Below are 18,503 nucleotides of genomic sequence, written 5' to 3'. Positions count from 1 at the left end.
AGAATTTTAATGTTGACATTACATTTAGTCACATACATATTTTCATACAAGTCCCGCTCTTCAATGGTTTATATACCACAACTCTCGCCAAATGGCATACATTCACCATTATAGCATTCACCAAATGGCATTCCTGTTTAGTTTTGTATTGGGACATGGGTGGGACAGGGACAGCGAGGGGTGCAGACAACATCCTGTATTATGCTGGACATCTTGTTTCAGCATGGTGGTATATAGAATGTTTTTTATCCCACAAATATAATGAGATGCTATGAGTTTCATCTTTCCACATTTCAATAGATATAGCAAAAATAGCTTAATTACAGTAACTCCAATGAAGATAAGAGAAGACCTTCACTGCGTCATACTCATATTTATATATATATATATATACATACACACACAGTACCAGTCAAAAGTTTGGACACATCTACTCATTCAAGAGTTTTTCTAGAATAATAGTAATAATAGTGAAGACATCAAAACTATGAAATAACACATGGAATCATGTAGTAACAAAAAAAAGTGTTAAACAAATCAATATATATATATATTTTATATACTTCAAAGTAGCCACCATTTGCCATGATGATAGCTTTGCACACTCTTGGCATGCTCTCAACCAGTTTCACCTAGAATGCTTTTCCAATAGTCTTGAAGGAGTTCCCACATATGCTGAGCACTTGTTGGCTGCTTTTCCTTCACTCTGCGGTCTAACTCATCCTAAAACATCTCAATTGGGTTGAGGTCGGGTGATTGTGGAGGCCAGGTCATCTGATGCAGCACTCCATCACTCTCCTTCTTTGTTAAATAGCCATTACACAGCCTGGAGGTGTGTTTTGGGTCATTGTCCTGTTGAAAACAAATGATAGTCCCACTAAGCGCAAACCAGATGGAATTGTGTATCGGTGCAGAATGCTGTGGTAGCCATGCTGGTTAAGTGTGCCTTGACTTCTAAATAAATCACTGACAGTGTCACCAGCAAAGCACCCCCACACCATCACACCTCCTCCAAGCTTCACGGTGGGAACGACACATGCGGAGATCATCCATTCACCTACTCTCACAAAGACACAGCGCTTGGAACCAAAAGTCTCAAATTTGTACTTATCAGACAAAAGGACAGATTTCATTGCTCATGATTCTTGGCCCAAGCAACTCTCTTCTTATTATTGGTTTCCTTTACAGCAATTTGATCACGCAATATCCTCTGAACAGTCGATGTTGAAATGTGTCTGTTACTTGAACTCTGTGAAGCATTTATTTGGGATGGAATTTCTGAGGCTGGTAACTCTTATCTCTGCTTCAGATAATGAGTTTATTACTCTGGGTCTTCCTTTCCTGTGGCGGTCCATATGAGAGGCAGTTTCATCATAGCGCTTGATGGTTTTTGCAACTGCACTTGAAGAAACTTGAACAGTTCTTGAGATTTTCCAGATTGACTGACCTTCATGTCTTAAAGTAATGATGGACTGTCGTTTCTCTTTGCTTATTTGAGCTGTTCTTGCCATAATATGGACTGGGTCTTTTACCAAATAGGGCTATATTCTGTATATCACCCTACCTTGTCACAACACAACTGACTGGCTCAAACACATTAAGAAGGAAAGAAATTCCACAAATGAACTTTTAACAAGACACATCTGTTAATTGAAATTAATTCCAGGTGACTACCTCATGAAGCTGGTTGAGAGAATGCCAAGAGTGTGCAAAGCTGTCATTAAGGCAAAAAGTGTTTACTTTGAAGAAGATATTTTGATTTGTTTAACACTTTGTTTTGGATACTATTACATAGTCTTGATGTCTTCACTATTACTCTACAATGTAGAAAATAGAACAAAAAAAGAAAAACCCTTGAATGAGTAGGTGTGTACAAACCTTTTACTGGTACTGTATATATATATATATATATGTACATACAGAGAGATACATACTTACAAGAAATACAAATATACGAAGAAGAAACTCATATTGCAAATTTTTAAATTTAGACAAAACTTCTGACCACTCACCTTTTTTTATTTCAGCAAGGATAGAAACATTAAGCATAGTTGCCCTTCATCTATACAGTCTCTCTTTGCTTATTACATTCATACCGCAGGTAAAACCAAGAACAGAGGGTGAGAGAGTCATTGGCGTCTCTCAGGGAGAGTCCTATAGAGTTCCTAGTGAATCTCAGCCAGGTGTGTCCCTGGCCTGTAGTCAAAGTCATAGTACTAAACCACATTTGGCACTCAGTTCAAATATTAGTGTACATCACAGTCATTTAGTTTGGCCTACCCAACCTTTGTATCAACCAATCAACACATATTATTATCACCATTAACATACAGGTTCAACAGGTTTCAATTGCTCTAGTCTTATTGGACTAGAAGAGCATTAGCTCAGCATGTGATTGAATGAAAATAACGGACCCCTGTCTGCATCATCGTCACCCACCAGTGGATATCACACATGCATTCAATGGTAAATAAATAAACAAATGAACAAACAAAAACATTTTGAAATACAGTACCAAATCACTGTAACATTCCTTAGATTTTGAGCTACTTTGTTTGTACCTTGGTAATATTATGGAACTAAGTGCATTTTGGACCTAGAGTGGCATTTTGAGGGGCTGTGGAAGGAAAATTACTTATTTTCTCATCATCCCAAGCATTGTATCAAGAAACGCCACCTTGTGGTGGTCAGGCAGTTGTGATGAAATTACATAAAAGAGCAAAAAACTGTTGTTTGAATTAAATTCTGGTCAAACTTTATTTTAAGGTACACATATTAGCCACTAGTTTGTAGTATATAAGTGTGTATATCCGTAGCTCATAAGGCCTTTATTGTGTCTTATTAGCTATACATTAGGCCTCAATTAAGTGGTTTATTATTTAAACATAAGTCATGTGTTACCGGACAATCCTTCATTGTTAATCTTTTCCCGCTTTTCAAGGTAAATCAAAGTGGCAACATTGATATGACAAGATATGATTCCCAAAAAGTCATTTCTGGACAATATTTCTGGTAACACTTTAGTGTAAGGAACACATTTTAATGTACTATTCCTGTGTACCTTTACAATGAAGTGTCACCAAATTGATAACAATGACTGACTAATGAATATACAAACTGTCAAACCGTTAGAAACCGTCCGAACCCCTGTATCAGTGCAAACACAGTACACAGAGATGTCTGCCATATGCCTTCTGACACCTAACCTGGTCCTTTAAAAGGCTTCGACATTCGAAAGCCACACGTCGTCCAGAAAGCTTGGCAACAGTCACTTATGGCACAATTAAGTCAGGTGTGGAGTAAGCGCAAATCTGCTGTATAAGACAATCAAGAAAACAGAAACATACATTTTTTTCACGTTCTAATCTAAGCATGTATACAATAACAAAGTTATAATATTGTCAACAGGGGGCCTGAGAGAGGTCTTAGTTCCAATGCTGATTCACATAAAAACAGAGGATCAAATACAACAGACCTGTGGAACCATGAACAACGCACCTCGAACCTCGCACACATTGGTCTGAATAAACCTCATCTCCAACAATACATCTCTTTTAAACCATTATTGCGAAATGTAAAACACCCTTTAAATGTATCACGAAAATATATGTGTGCAAACGGATATATCCCTGTCTGAAAAATGTGCACAAACAGTGAGTAGACCGACGTATATCTGTCCATCAGATGAAATAAGCAGTTATGAGGATTACAGTTGCTAGGCCTGTGCTGCACCTTCAGCCACTTCACTTCAGATTAGACAGCCAGATTGTAATGAAAACAAGGTTTGGCATGTGGATTGATCACACCAATCCAAGAGAAATAAGAAATAGAAATGAGAAATTAAAACTTATTTGAATTAAAAACACATGTTCATACTGGTAGCCCTGATGCAGTGATCTTGAGTGAATACGAACATGGTAGTTCCATTTACTAAACAATATGGTAAACAATCCTGCATAGCCACTACCATCCCAACTCCTCTTACTCTCTGAACGTCTACCTTATAGCAGCATAAAACCACTGGAGTTGTGAAGACTAGATGGATATAACGAATCCGTTGTCTCACTCCGATATGGCTGTCAATGTATAGCCTAGCCTATGAGGTGAAATGTGTCTTTCTTGCCCTTTCTTGTCCAGTTGACCTGGATCAGCGAGACAGATTCATGAGGAGGAGTACAAAGGGTTAACGATATCTAAACCCTGACCCTGTTCAGTGTGTATCAAGAGTCTCAGAGTAGGAATGTTTTTGCCTTTTCGATCATAATGAATACGATTACATGGACAGGGGAGACCTGATCCTAGATCAGCACTCCTACTCTTGATACATACGGCCCTAGACCTCCAAGCTCTTTCCTTTGTTTTTGACATGTAGGCTAACTCCTTGCCTCTTAGCCCTCAGGTTTTCTCTTACACATCCTAATGGCACATTGATTTGATTCATAATGTTCATACAGGTAACAGTAAAGATTTGGCACTTTAATATATTAATACAGTCTTTCTTCTTCAGAATGTAATGTTATTAATTACAGGCATAACAATGGTATTACAATGGTGTCCCAGACAGTGTGACGATGACTGGTGATACTTTGGTCTCCAAATCACCAACTGGCTAGATTACGAAAAACTGTTTGTCACATTTTTATGCAAAACGATCACCATATAGACATCTCAATGAATGAATAAATAAATAATATCCTCAGCCAAACGCTCATTGATATAAGACTTTCCATAAACAGTTAACATTAAACATACTGATATATTCCCCTTTAAAACAGACCCTCAGTTGATAACCCTCAGTTATCAATCTGATACTTACTAAAATAGTCAACCGGTAATTTTTATATGAGGTTATTATTAATATCTTTAAGCCATTATCACAGGTTATCAACTTCTTCTCTAAAAAAAATATGTAAGTTGCTATAGGTCTCTATAATGTTGCAACAAAAAAAACTACATCCATACAATATTTGGGTCTGTGTGATGACATCACCACCTCGAAGGAGTTTGTCAGATCACAACCTTTCTGTTGCTCCAGAGGAGGGATTCGGAACTGTGGGGACTTCAAAGGTAAAAAGTGCAAAGGTAACCATAGTTTAGGAATTAGATATGGATTCCTATTCAAGTGGAAAGATATGGAGTCAGAGATGAATTCAATCGTCTCAGTAGTTATGTCGTGCGCGTGCGTGTGTGTGTGTGCGTGCGGATGTTGAAAATCTATCAACACACTGACTGTATCATGCTATCAAGGTTACTATTATTTCCATTTTAGATTCAATTTCAACATGAAAAATGTATGATATTTAATCTTGGATTAAGAGAGAAAATCTATTCAACATTTCTTTCTGCTTTGGGGTCTTTTTTTTTAGACTAAAAATATAATACTGGATAGGATGTAAGATTACAATTCCAAAGGATAATGTGCAAACTGTACTGATCTGTACTAATTCCTGAGGGCAGATAGTTATAAATAAATATCATCAACTGTCCTTTCTATCAGTCACAGGGTCAAAAGAAGTGCTTGTGAGGTGAAGAATGCACATTATTATAATTCAATTGATGGAATAACAAACTGTTTTCATGTCAGAAAATGTTCAGTCAATTTTACAATGTAGACTAGTAAACCTGAACTCGATAGCAGCCCATGTTCGTAAACGGGGACGTCAAATAAATAAAACAACAACACTGAATGAGAACGGAATGAGGAACCTAGCTACTTTATGGTGGGCAATACTCTTATATCTAAAATCAACCATCACTGGTCAAACACAAAGTTGGAGACCTGACTCGTCCATTCCTGCTCCCACCCTGAACCAAACCCGGGGCCTTGGCACTCAACGCAACCACCACAAAGCTAAAAAAAAAAAAAAGAACATTGCCAAAAGGTATAACCAAAAACAATGGTAGCTTTAGGGTTTAACCATAAACCCAGCCAACCACGACCAAGGTTTCTGCTGCTAACTCAGATAGCATCTCACCACAGTCAGAAGGTGACCCACAATAATATGGCAACTTCAAACCAATCTTGCTCCATAAAGTGGAATATGCACAGCTAGGTTTTAGTTCGTTTTCTAATTAGGTACCTGTATATGATCCAGCTGGCCAGGACAGGACAGGACAGGACAGAACAGGACAGGACAGGACAGAACAGGCAGGTGGCTGGATGAGAGTGAGGGGTCCAGTGTGCTGCTGAGTTGCCTATAACCTGTCTGTCAAGCCAAGCGCTCCACCCAAACCTGTTTCTCTCTCTCTACTCCCTCCCTTCATCTTTCTCCGTCTCTCCTCCTCCTCACTGCATCTACAGAGGCAGGTCTGTGCTGTTGTGGCGAGTCTTTCTCGATGTCCCATCGTCCCGGGGGAGGGCTTTCTGCAGGTTGGACATGGCTGCTGTCTTCTTCAGGTCAATCACAGCGTAGAACTCACTGCGTCGTGGGGCCTGCTGGGGGCCACATTTGAGGGGTGGCAGGCGCTGGTGCTGTGGCTGTGGCTGAGACTGGGCTCCCCCTCCTCCACCCCCCCCGAGGGCCTGGCACGGCGGCTCCGCATCGAGGTCCACCTGGATGTAGTTGAGCTGCCTCGACGGGGCCATGTGACCGTGCTCGCAGCCCTCCCCCCGACCAAACCCTCCTCCAGGCCGCCTACGGAAATCAAAGCTGAATATTCGGCCGCCCCGGTCCGGCTGGCGGTGGCAGGGCTGGAGGTGCTGGGGTTGAGGGGGGCAGGCATGTCGCAGCCGACTGGGCTGGACCTGAACCTGGACCTGCTCTGTGTTGACATAGTTCTGCAGGGCGTCACGGTGGATCCCCCCCCTCCCCAGCCCTTCCTGGTGGTACCCGTTGGGCGTCCCTGGACCTTCCGAAAACTCGTACTCGTCAAAGTCCTCCTCCTCTTCCTCGTACTCCTCCTCATCCTGCTCCTCGTCATCCTCGTCCTGCTCCTCGTCTCTCTGCAGGGCACGGTACTCCCACACCGGGGGCAGCGACGGCAGGTTCTCGTAGTTGAGCAGAGCTGTCCGCCGGTGACCACCGCCCATCCCCGCGCCCCGCTCACAGGGGTACCCCTGGGGGGGCAGAGAAGATGGGCCATGGGGGTGCGGGTTGAGGGGGTGTGATTGTGGGTGAGAGTGACTGTCTCCGGTGGTGCTACTGCTGCTGCTGGAGCCGACAGACTGGGACATGCTGCTGGGGCTAAGTCTCAGCCGGCGGCCCCCCCTCAGGCCGTTGATATTCTCGTAGGTGAGCTGGCAGCCCTCCTGGTGTTCGTGGCCAGGGTGCCGGTGCATCACGTGGTGGTAGTGAGGGTGGTGATAGGAGTGGGAGTTGTACACGTGCAGAGGAGGCTCGTCCCCCTCTGTCTCTGAACCTGTGGCACCCTCTACAGGCCGCATGGCGTGTGGATTGTGGCCCCCGTGCCTCTCCCTCTCTCTCTCCAGCAGGTGGCGCTGTGCAGGGGTGGGTCCCAGCATGAATTTGACCTCCTGAGAGGAAGGCTGAAGGAATACCTGGGGTTCCTTGCGTTGTTCCTCGAGGGGACAACAGTGCATGCTGGTCTGCCCACCTCCTTGGCCCACGACAGGCATGGCTCCCCGGGTTGACTCGGGGAAGGAGGTGGGCCGCACCTCGGGTAGGGAGTGTACACAGTGTCGACTGGAGAGTTCCCCATCCACAGTAACAGTATTCACATAGGTGTGAGCCTGCAGAAGGAGAGGGAGAAGGAGACAGAGAGAGAGAGAAAAGAGAGGACTCAGATCACCCTTCCCTAGGATATTACCGACACATTGCAAGGTAAAGAGTGGTTACAGTGCGGCTTGGTTCGGCACTATAATCAGAAAATCATACTATAGATGTTTAGGGGACAGTCTTACCTGGTCCTCCAGGCCCATGTGGCTGTGGCCGTGGGGGTCGTCAGTTAGAGAGGGCTGGGAGGATTCAGCTCTCATGGGATACCCCGGGTACCCGTTGGGAAAACCCTGGACAGGGAATGCTGGAGCTGGAGACAGAGAACAATACACACAGTGGTGAATGGGAGTCTGGGTGAATGAGGTTAGATGTTTTTATGTCTAATGGTGTGTGTGTGTTTCAGGGTCGCTGTTAATCGGTAATAGCTGGCTTTTGGCGGGGGGAAAAAAGATGTAAAGCCGCTAAATAAAATTGCCGCCGGCCAATTGTTCGGGAGAAGAAGAAAAATCTCATTGCAAAATAAGACTTTTAAGCCTATTCATTGATGGAAATACCAGGCTATGTAAATTCATTTGACTGGTCATGCTTATCGGTCTATATGTTAATTTGCATAATTTTGTGGAATTAAATTGGTGCATATGTATTTTCGTTAGTTCTTAAGTATCTTATATATCAAATGCGCACAGCATGCAGATATAGAGCCTAGTTTCTGTGGAAAACCTGTCAGACAGCAGGAGAGCTGTTGCTACAGCTCCTCAAACAGATTGTTCGTTGCTGCTGTAGTGAAACGTGCTTTAATAAGCCCAATCATTGCGCAACAATTCTAAATACAATCGCATGTTAAAAACAGTTTTAATGGCCACGATTAAAAAGAGCTACTATTTTTATTTCTCAACTGGTAGCCTAATTGAAGTGCGCTTGCCAATTAAGTGCATCTATAGACAATGTTACGCAGGCTTCAGTGCGTCACACACCCCTTTGCAACAAGCTGGAGGCAGTAAGCATTTTGAAACCATACACTTATTTGTTTGAAACCTGAATGTTTTTACGTCATATTATGAGGCATGTCTTACCTTGCTTCAAAGTAGCCTAGCCAAAATATGACAATTTTGTGGAGGCAATTATTTTATAAAGACTTCCACATTACAACCAGTAACATATCTCTCTCATGTTCTATTGGTTTTCAAATCAACTTTCATTAATTGTCCAGTAGCCAAAGGCACAATCCTAGTCATATTAGCAACCCATGTTAGTTGTTAAATCTTTAGATCTCCCCTCTATCTAAATTTAAATGTACAGTTTCGCATTCTAAGTTTCACATGAAATCGCTGGCATGTGCGGCACAGTGTTCTCCTGCAAATTTCTTTCTTTGGCATTATGGGACAAACATTCGCGTGTAGCCTACTGCCTTGTGCGCATTGCTGAGCTTATAATGTGAAGAAATTATAGTTTAGCAACATTTTAAGCTAAACGTTCTAGTCTGTTGCATCAGCCTCAATGCTTTTTAAAGTATATTTTTATGTAGCCTGGTTGTATAAATTTGGGATCTATTGTCCCACAACTGTCCCAGAGTCTGTTAGGAACAGGCTATTTCTTTCTTGCAAAGAACGACAAGCTGACTAATAGAAGAGGTCAACTTTTCTACTAAGGGGGATAGTAGATTGACATAGGCTAGTGATTCTGCTGTTCGTTACTCGTCTTGTTGTCTGAGGAACAGTAAACGTGGACAGTTATTCTAACATCTTCAAAGTGCGCATCGGAATTAGGTAGGAAGGACAGACGCTGTTGCATCCTCGAGTTGCATGTTCTGTTAAGATGAACTACCATAATCTAAATGTGATTTCGGTCATTCTGAGCACCTAATCAGGTTATGCAGCCAATGCATATGGGTCCTGTGAATTTCGCAAATGTCTGGTCAATTAAAATGCTGCCGGCCAATTGTCTGGGGCCACATTTTCCTAAAGGAAACCCTGGTGTGTGTCTATGTTTGTGGTGTATTGCATAGAATGATTTGTCATGTAACCTTTGTTTTACCCACAAGTCATTGTATTTTCTACCCTTCCACCTCCCTCCCTGCCTCTGAACAGGTTGGAGCATGGAAACCGGGTTTGACGAAAGGATTTACTGAAAGACATTTCGACACCAGATCCCTGATCTCCGGAATTATTACGCAGTTTTTCCCGCCAAACTATTTTCAAAACATCAAACACATATTCTCTGCTTTTGCGTCACATCTGTCCTGCATTGCAGTGAAATTGCTACACAAACACCTTCACCGCATTCAACAAAAGCAAAGAAGCAATCATGTACTGTATAGATGACGCGCACATGTGTGTACTGGATGTTTGTGTGTGTGTGTTTATATTTGTATTTGTGCTTACTGTTGGGTGTCTGTGGGGTGCGAGGCATGTCGATCTCTCGTGCGTGTCCGCTGCCGGTCATGATCATAGGCTCCTCCACCACATTGATACTGTTGCACTGCATCAGCTCCTGGAGGAGGTTGAAGATCTCCTCCGCACGAGAACATTTAAACGCAAAGATTCCTGCACGACCACAGAGAAAACACACACATACATGTTTAAGTTATCTTAAATTAAATTAAAACTGCTCCTGACCGAAAAGAAAACCCAGAAGCAAATGTAGAAGTTATCGGAAACAATTCACTCATTGACAACAACCAAACTTTAGGCTTCTAATATAACAGCAGCTATATAAACAGTTAAGTACAATTCTCCCATTACAATTGTGGTTAATTTCCATACAAAAGTAGAACAAGTAGAGCACTGCATATACACACGTACGTACACACATTTCATTAGGCAACATTTTGTCTATGTAGTGTTAGCTATGCCAGGTGGTTCAGACTCACCCTGTCCAGTCTGGCAGCGCCGGCCACTCTCGAATGAGAAGAGGTTGGAGTCGTAGCCGTAGCGCCGCAGACACAGGTAGGGCCACCGGATGGCGTCCCTCTTGCGCGTGTGCAGGATGAGCTCGGTCTCGGTGAGCTCCATGGTCCCAGAGCCCAACTCATTCCCCTCGTCATCCACATTGGTTACCTGGAAAATACCAAAAAGTACAATCAAGTTATCACAAGTTATCCCAATCAAGTTTGTGTTCCCACTTTACAACTTATAAAGGCTTTATATAGCATACATATAGTCTTTGTAAGCACGACAGATGCAGAGCATAAATATGTGGCTAATTTGTATTTGGAGGTACATTGTCTATAATGCAGACATGAACTGTATACAAAGGTTAACAGAGCACAGTACAGATATTAGGCATCATTAGATAGCTGATTAGCTGACTATCCATTGCTCTATGTGAGCCATAATAGCCTGAGGTACAGGATACAAAAACAGGAAAGAACAGTTCCTCATAACAATAATATACCATGGACTACACTCTTAGAAAAAAGGCTGCTATCTAGAACCTAAAAGGTTATTTGGCTGTCCCCATAGGAGAACCCTTTGAAGAACCCTTGTTGGTTCCAGGTATAACTCTTTTGGTTCGAATTAGAACCGTTTCGGGGTCCATGTAGAACCCTTTCCACAGAGGGTCCTACATGGAACCAAATATGGTTCTACCTGCAACCAAAAGTGGTTTTACCTGGAACCAAAAAAGGTTCTCCTCTGGGGACAGCCAAAGAACCCTTTTGGAACCCTTTTTTCTAAGAGCGTAGGTAGCCGATACACCACACACTAGGTAGCCAACAGATGAGGGTTTAGAGATTAACCTTGAATTTGGTGAGATGGTTGTCTTGGATGGGGTCTCTGTATAGACAGCTCCAACAGCTCCCCATAGCTTCAGCAGGACAGCTGAAACCTACAGTACAGAGGGAAAGAAACAGTAGATAGACATTAGCCCATGAACACACACACACACACACACACACACACACACACACACACACACACACACACACACACACACACACACACACACACACACACACACACACACACACACACACACACACACACGCACACACACACACGCACGCACAGTATTCCTACCCAGTCCAGGCCATCAGTGGGAGTGATCCCAGCATCAATCCCAGAGTCCTCTGCTGGGTGTCATGGTTGAGAGAGAGCTAATAGGCTTGATGGAAATCTTCAACAGGAGCAGTATTTTCTCCCTCCTGCAAGAGAGGAGAGTAACATGGTTAAATAATGCAAAGAAGGTTTACTACTGGGCGTGTATTCATAAAGTGTCTCAGAGTAGGAGTGCTGATCTAGGATCATGCACCCTTCTAATCAATAATGATCTAAAAAGCTAAACTGATCCTAGATCAGAACTCCTACTCTTAGACACTTTATGAATACGGGCCCAGGTTTACAATATACAGTACCAGTCAAAAGTTTGGACACACCTACTCATTCAAGTGTTTTTCTTTATTTTTACTAATTTCTACATTGAAGAAAAATAGTGAAGACATCAAAACTATTAAATAACACATCTGGAATCTTGTAGCAACCAAAAAAGTGTTTTATATTTGAGATTCTTCAAAGTAGCCACCTTTTGCCTTGATAGTTTTGCACACTCTTGGCATTCTCTCAACCAGCTTCATGAAGTAGTCACCTGGAATGCATTTCAATTAACAGGTGTGCCTTGTTAAAAGTTAATTTGTGGAATTGATTTCCTTCTTAATGTGTTTGAGCCAATCAGTTGTGTCGTGACAAGATAGGGGTGGTATACAGAAGTTAGCTCTATTTGGTAAAAGACCAAGTCCATAAGGAAAGAACCGCTCAAATAAGCAAAGAGAAATGACAGTCCATCATTACTTTAAGACATAAAGGTCAGTCAATCCGGGAGCATTTCAAGAACTTTGAAAGTTTCTACAAGTGCAGTCGCAAAAACCATCAAGCACTATGTTGAAACTGGTTCTCATGAGGACCGCCACAGGAAAGGAAGACCCAGAGTTACCTCTGCTGCAGAGGATAAATGAATTAGAATAACTGCACTTCAACCCAAATAAATGTTTCACAGAGTTCAAGTAACAGACACATGTCAACATCAACTGTTCAGAGGAGACTGCGTGAATCAGGCCTTCATGGTCGAATTGCTGCAAAGAAACCACTGTTAAAGGACACCAATAAGAAGAGACTTGATTGGGCCAAGAAACACGAGCAATGGACATGAGACCGTTGGAAATTCGTCCTTTGGTCTGATGAGTCCAACATTTGAGACTTTTGGTTCCAACCGCCTTTCTCTTTATGAGATGCGTAGTAGGTGAACAGATGATCTCTGCATGTGTGGTTCCCACTGTGAAGCATGGAGGAGATGGTGTGATGGTGTGGGGTGCTTTGCTGGTGACACTGTCAGTGATTTATTTAGAATGCAAGGCACCCTTAACCAGCATGGCTACCACAGCATTCTGCAATGATACGCCATCCCATCTGGTTTACGCTTAGTGGACCGGACTATCATTTGTTTTCAAAAGGACAATAACCCAACACACCTCCAGGCTGTGTAAGGGCTATTTGACCAAGAAGGAGAGTGATGGAGTGCTGCATCAGATGACCAGGCCTCCACAATTACCTGACCTCAACCCAATTGAAATGGTTTGGGATGAGTTGGACAACAGAGTGAAGGAAAAGCAGCCAACAAGTGCTCAGCATATGTGGAAACTCCTTCAAGACTGTTGTAAAAGCATTCCAGGTGAAGCTGGTTGAGAGAATGCCAAGAGTGTGCAAAGCTGTCATCAAGGCAAAATGTAGCTACTTTGAAGAATCTCAAATATAAAATATATTTTGATTTATTTAACACTTTTTTGATTACTACATGATTCCATTTGTGTTATTTTATAATGTTGATGTCTTCATTATTATTCTACTATGTAGAAAAGAGTAAAATAAAGAAAAACCCTTGAATGAGTAGGTGTGTCCAAACTTTTGACTGGTACTGTATATATATATTTTTTAATTACCAAAGGGAAGTTTGAGTAAAACAACAAGTCTATCACCCAAACTCTGAGTATGAAGTTGACTAGGCCTAATTCATCACCTGTATACCAGAAATAAATGAGGACAAAAATATCCAAGATAAAACCAGACATTAGAAGTGTGGGTCATAAATCCAAAGCCTTTAGAGTAGTCTGGTGTCACCCTTGGGACCAGAGATAAATAAATGCATTTCAGCTGGCCCAGATATTGGTATTTCCACTACTATGATGCATCATGTATTTTAATTGATAGTCATGTTGCATTTGCTACATTACCATGTTTATTAGGCCTACCATGTTATAATTTCAGAAACTGACTACTGAGAAAAACAGACTAACATGAGTTTGTGCAATCCCCCAAATCAAACTGGACTTCCATTAGACGCACGAGCTGTCAATATGTCTTACCTGCCCATAATATGAGACAAATGCTTTGATCATTCACATACGTGTTTTCTGTTAGGGCTTACATACAACATGTATACAAAATATAGACTACTGTAATCATTTGTGGTGTTTATTAATAACATATAAGGAGCCTCTATCACGGTGCTGACATACGCGATCCTGTCATGATGTGATATAGGTACTACCCTGTATTATTAAGCGGGAGGAAAATGTAATTCCTTTTCAAAAGAGATGCTATAGCCATAATCAATATGCCACTTAATATTATTGATTTCATTTCGCCATCCAGACACTAAGAAAACACAACGCATTGGAATATCAACACAAAAAAAAAAACAATGAATCGAGACGTCGCCATACAAACGCACGATGACACCGACTGCATTCATCAATTTGCAGCGCAACAGACGAACAGGTTTGATTGTAACATAACAGTTTTTTTTGTGTATGAAACACTGCACCGACATTGTTTGTCTGTGAAAATGGGAGGGGACACATTTGAGAAAGCCATATCGCAGATATAACAGGTTTACTAGCTAAAGGAAATATATAGCAGCGGTTGCTACTCACATGTTTGGCAAGGATTGTTAGGCTGGCTATACGAATCGGGAACGATCAAGGCTGCAAATTGTTGTCAACGGCGGCTACGAGAGTTGGTCAGCTAGGAGTCGGTTTCTGATGCTATTGGATATGACACTTGTTTAATAAGAAAGGAAAATAAAGCAATAAACTGTTGTTGTTTTTTTCCCTTTACGCCCCCTGCTGCAGCACGGGCCTCTCTTTGACATTTCCCGACCACCGGGTTGAGAGTTCACAATCAGACAACGAGGTTTTGTGGAGCGACAAGAAGGTATAGAACGCTGGAGGACTGAATGTGATGCTGAAGGTGTAAATATGGTTTTCTATAGGACGATGAGTTACTGTAGGTGGAGCAAATCATCTCAGTATGATCAGAAGAGGGCTTTCCATCCGTAGCCTAATGCTCTTGTGAGCACTGAGTCACGAACAAATCCAATCCATTAGAAGAATAATGAGAAAAAAAACATGCTTTATAGTTTGAAGGTCATCTACTTTTACCTAATTCCTCACCAGGTGTACACTACTGGACCATGCTGGTTTTTATAGGCCCAAAGGAAGTAATTTCACTGCCCTTCAACCTTATATTTTATTATATTCCTATTCTGTGATATTCTATGTGATATCCAAGTACATTAAATGGAATATAATATCTTTATATCTTTTATATATACACTACCGTTCAAAAGTTTGGGGCCACTTAGAAATGTCCATGTTTTTTAAAGAAAAGCAAAAAAATCCATTAAAATAACATCAAATTGATCAGAAACGCAGTGTAGACATTGTTAATGTTGTAAATGATTATTGTAGCTGGAAACGGCAGATTTTTTAATGGAATATCTACATACGCGTACAGAGGCCCATTATCAGCAACCATCACTCCTGTGTTCCAATGGAATGTTGTGTTAGCTTATCCAAGTTTAGCATTTTAAAAGGCTAATTGATCATTAGAAATCCCTTTTGCAGTTATGTTAGCACAGCTGAAAACTGTTGTTCTGATTAAAGAAGCAATAAAACTGGCCTTCTTTAGACTAGTTGAGTTTCTGGAGAATCAGCATTTGTGGGTTCGATTACCGGCTCAAAATGGCCAGAAACAAAGAGCTTTCTTCTGAAACCCGTCAGTCTATTCTTGGTCTGAGAAATGATGGCATGGAGAAACTGAAGATCTCTTACAACGCTGTGTACTACTCCCTTCACAGAACAGCGCAAACTGGCTCTAACCAGAATAGAAAGAGGAGTGGGAGGCCCCGGTGCACAACTGAGCAAGAGGACAAGTACATTAGGGTGTCTAGTTTGAGAAACAGATGCCTCACAAGTCCTCAACTGGCACCTTCATTAAATAGTACCCACAAAACACCAGTCTCAACGTCAACAGTGAAGAGGCGACTCCGGGATGCTGGCCTTCTAGGCAGAGTTGTAAAGAAAAGCCATATCTCAGACTGGCCAATAAAAATAAAATATTAAAATGGGCAAAATAACACAGACACTGCACAGAGGAACTCTGTTATTGCACATACAGTGGGGAGAACAAGTATTTGATACACTGCCGATTTTGCAGGTTTTCCTACTTACAAAGCATGTAGAGGTCTGTAATTTTTATCATAGGTACACTTCAACTGTGAGAGACGGAATCTAAAACAAAAATCCAGAAAATCACATTGTATGATTTTTAAGTAATTAATTTGCATTTTATTGCATGACATAAGTATTTGATCACCTACCAACCAGTAAGAATTCCGGCTCTCACAGACCTGTTAGTTTTTCTTTAAGAAGCCCTCCTGTTCTCCACTCATTACCTGTATTAACTGCACCTGTTTGAACTCGTTACCTGTATAAAAGACACCTGTCCACACACTCAATCAAACAGACTCCAACCTCTCCACAATGGCCAAGACCAGAGAGCTGTGTAAGGACATCAGGGATAAAATTGTAGACCTGAACAAGGCTGGGATGGGCTACAGGACAATAGGCAAGCAGCTTGGTGAGAAGGCAACAACTGTTGGCGCAATTATTAGAAAATGGAAGAAGTTGAAGATGACGGTCAATCACCCTCGGTCTGGGGCTCCATGCAAGATCTCACCTCGTGGGGCATCAATGATCATGGGGAAGATGAGGGATCAGCCCAGAACTACACGGCAGGACCTGGTCAATGACCTGAAGAGAGCTGGGACCACAGTCTCAAAGAAAACCATTAGTACCACACTACGCCGTCATGGATTAAAATCCTGCAGCACACGCAAGGTCCCCCTGCTCAAGCCAGCGCATGTCCAGGCCCGTCTGAAGTTTGCCAATGACCATTTGGATGATCCAGAGGAGGAATGGGAGAAGGTCATGTGGTCTGATGAGACAAAAATAGAGCTTTTTGGTCTAAACTCCACTCGCCGTGTTTGGAGGAAGAAGAAGGATGAGTACAACCCCAAGAACACCATCCCAACCGTGAAGCATGGAGGTGGAAACATCATTCTTTGGGGATGCTTTTCTGCAAAGGGGACAGGACGACTGCACCGTATTGAGGGGAGGATGGATGGGGCCATGGATCGCGAGATCTTGGCCAACAACCTCCTTCCCTCAGTAAGAGCATTGAAGATGGGTCGTGGCTGGGTCTTCCAGCATGACAACGACCCGAAACACACAGCCAGGGCAACTAAGGAGTGGCTCCGTAAGAAGCATCTCAAGGTCCTGGAGTGGCCTAGCCAGTCTCCAGACCTGAACCCAATAGAAAATCTTTGGAGGGAGCTGAAAGTCCGTATTGCCCAGAGACAGCCCCGAAACCTGAAGGATCTGGAGAAGGTCTGTATGGAGGAGTGGGCCAAAATTCCTGCTGCAGTGTGTGCAAACCTGGTCAAGAACTACAGGAAACGTATGATCTCTGTAATTGCAAACAAAGGTTTCTGTACCAAATATTAAGTTCTGCTTTTCTGATGTATCAAATACTTATGTCATGCAATAAAATGCAAATTAATTACTTAAAAATCATACAATGTGATTTTCTGTATTTTTGTTTTAGATTCCGTCTCTCACAGTTGAAGTGTACCTATGATAAAAATTACAGACCTCTACATGCTTTGTAAGTAGGAAAACCTGCAAAATCGGCAGTGTATCAAATACTTGTTCTCCCCACTGTATGTAATCATGTAGTAACCAAAAAAGTGTTAAACAAATCAAAATATATTTGAGATTTGAGATTTTTCAAAGTAGCCACCTTTTGCCTTGACAGCTTTGCACACTTTTGGCATTCTCTCAAACAGCTTCATGAGGTAGTTACCTGAAATGCATTTCAATCAACAGCTGTGCCTTGTTAGAAGTTAATTTGTAGAATTTCTTTCCTTCTTAATGCGTTTGAGACAATCAGTTGTGTTGTGACAAGGTAGGGGTGGTATACAGAAGATAGCCCTATTTGGTAAAAGACCAAGTCCATATTATGGCAAGAACAGCTCAAATAATCAAAGAGAAACGACAGTCCATCATTACTTGTCGTGGAAATTTCCTGTATTACTCAATAAAGAGAGAGAGAGAGCCAACCACACACAAGTCAGAGTTAAATTATATATTCCATCTTTAATATATATACAAGCTTCACCAAAGCCCTTTATTGACTCTCAGATCAATTCAGTGTCTATCAATGAATTCTCTGAGAGTGCTTACAAAACAATTCTTAGTTTCATTTATAGCCAAGATACACCCCTCTCAACTTACAAATAATCCTTTATCCGAAAGAAGAGTATCCTATCGCTAGACAGCATCAGCTATAAATCATCGTTCAGTTTGATCTCCCAAGACCAGGTTTAAATCTCATGCTTGATACTTCACTGTCTACCAAAACATTACCTCATCCAATGGCATATATCAATTGTCATTTCTAGATACTCCCAAACCTGGACAAACTCAAAATCAGACAG

General features: G+C 41.9%; 1 protein-coding gene across 1 annotated transcript; it reads right to left on the bottom strand.

Annotated features, from left to right (window-relative positions):
* Positions 1-2,001: 2,001 nt before the first annotated feature.
* On the bottom strand, positions 2,002-14,875 carry frs3 (fibroblast growth factor receptor substrate 3). Its single transcript, XM_071380431.1, has 7 exons — positions 14,599-14,875; positions 11,693-11,817; positions 11,413-11,501; positions 10,546-10,732; positions 10,058-10,219; positions 7,862-7,986; positions 2,002-7,690 (listed from the first exon to the last, which is right to left on the bottom strand). Exons 3-7 carry the CDS (start codon positions 11,476-11,478, stop codon positions 6,296-6,298), a joined length of 1,935 nt encoding a protein of 644 aa, XP_071236532.1. The 5' UTR covers positions 11,479-11,501; positions 11,693-11,817; positions 14,599-14,875; the 3' UTR covers positions 2,002-6,295.
* Between the last annotated feature and the right edge of the window lie 3,628 nt (positions 14,876-18,503).

The sequence above is a fragment of the Salvelinus alpinus genome, chromosome 2 (genome assembly GCF_045679555.1).
Source record: "Salvelinus alpinus chromosome 2, SLU_Salpinus.1, whole genome shotgun sequence".
NCBI classification, from domain to species: Eukaryota; Metazoa; Chordata; class Actinopteri; order Salmoniformes; family Salmonidae; genus Salvelinus; species Salvelinus alpinus.
The sequence above is the reverse complement of the archived record's forward strand: the minus strand, read 5'-3'. Positions and strand labels throughout refer to the sequence as shown.

Bases quoted from the DNA above. Each gene is read 5' to 3' on its own strand.
- frs3 (XM_071380431.1), bottom strand. From the start codon at position 11,478: ATGGGGAGCTGTTGGAGCTGTCTATACAGAGACCCCATCCAAGACAAC. The intron at 10,733-11,412 runs GTTAATCTCTAA...GGTATTTTCCAG, and splicing joins ACCATCTCACCAAATTCAAG to GTAACCAATGTGGATGACGA. The intron at 7,691-7,861 runs GTAAGACTGTCC...CTCCTTCTGCAG, and splicing joins ACATGGGCCTGGAGGACCAG to GCTCACACCTATGTGAATAC.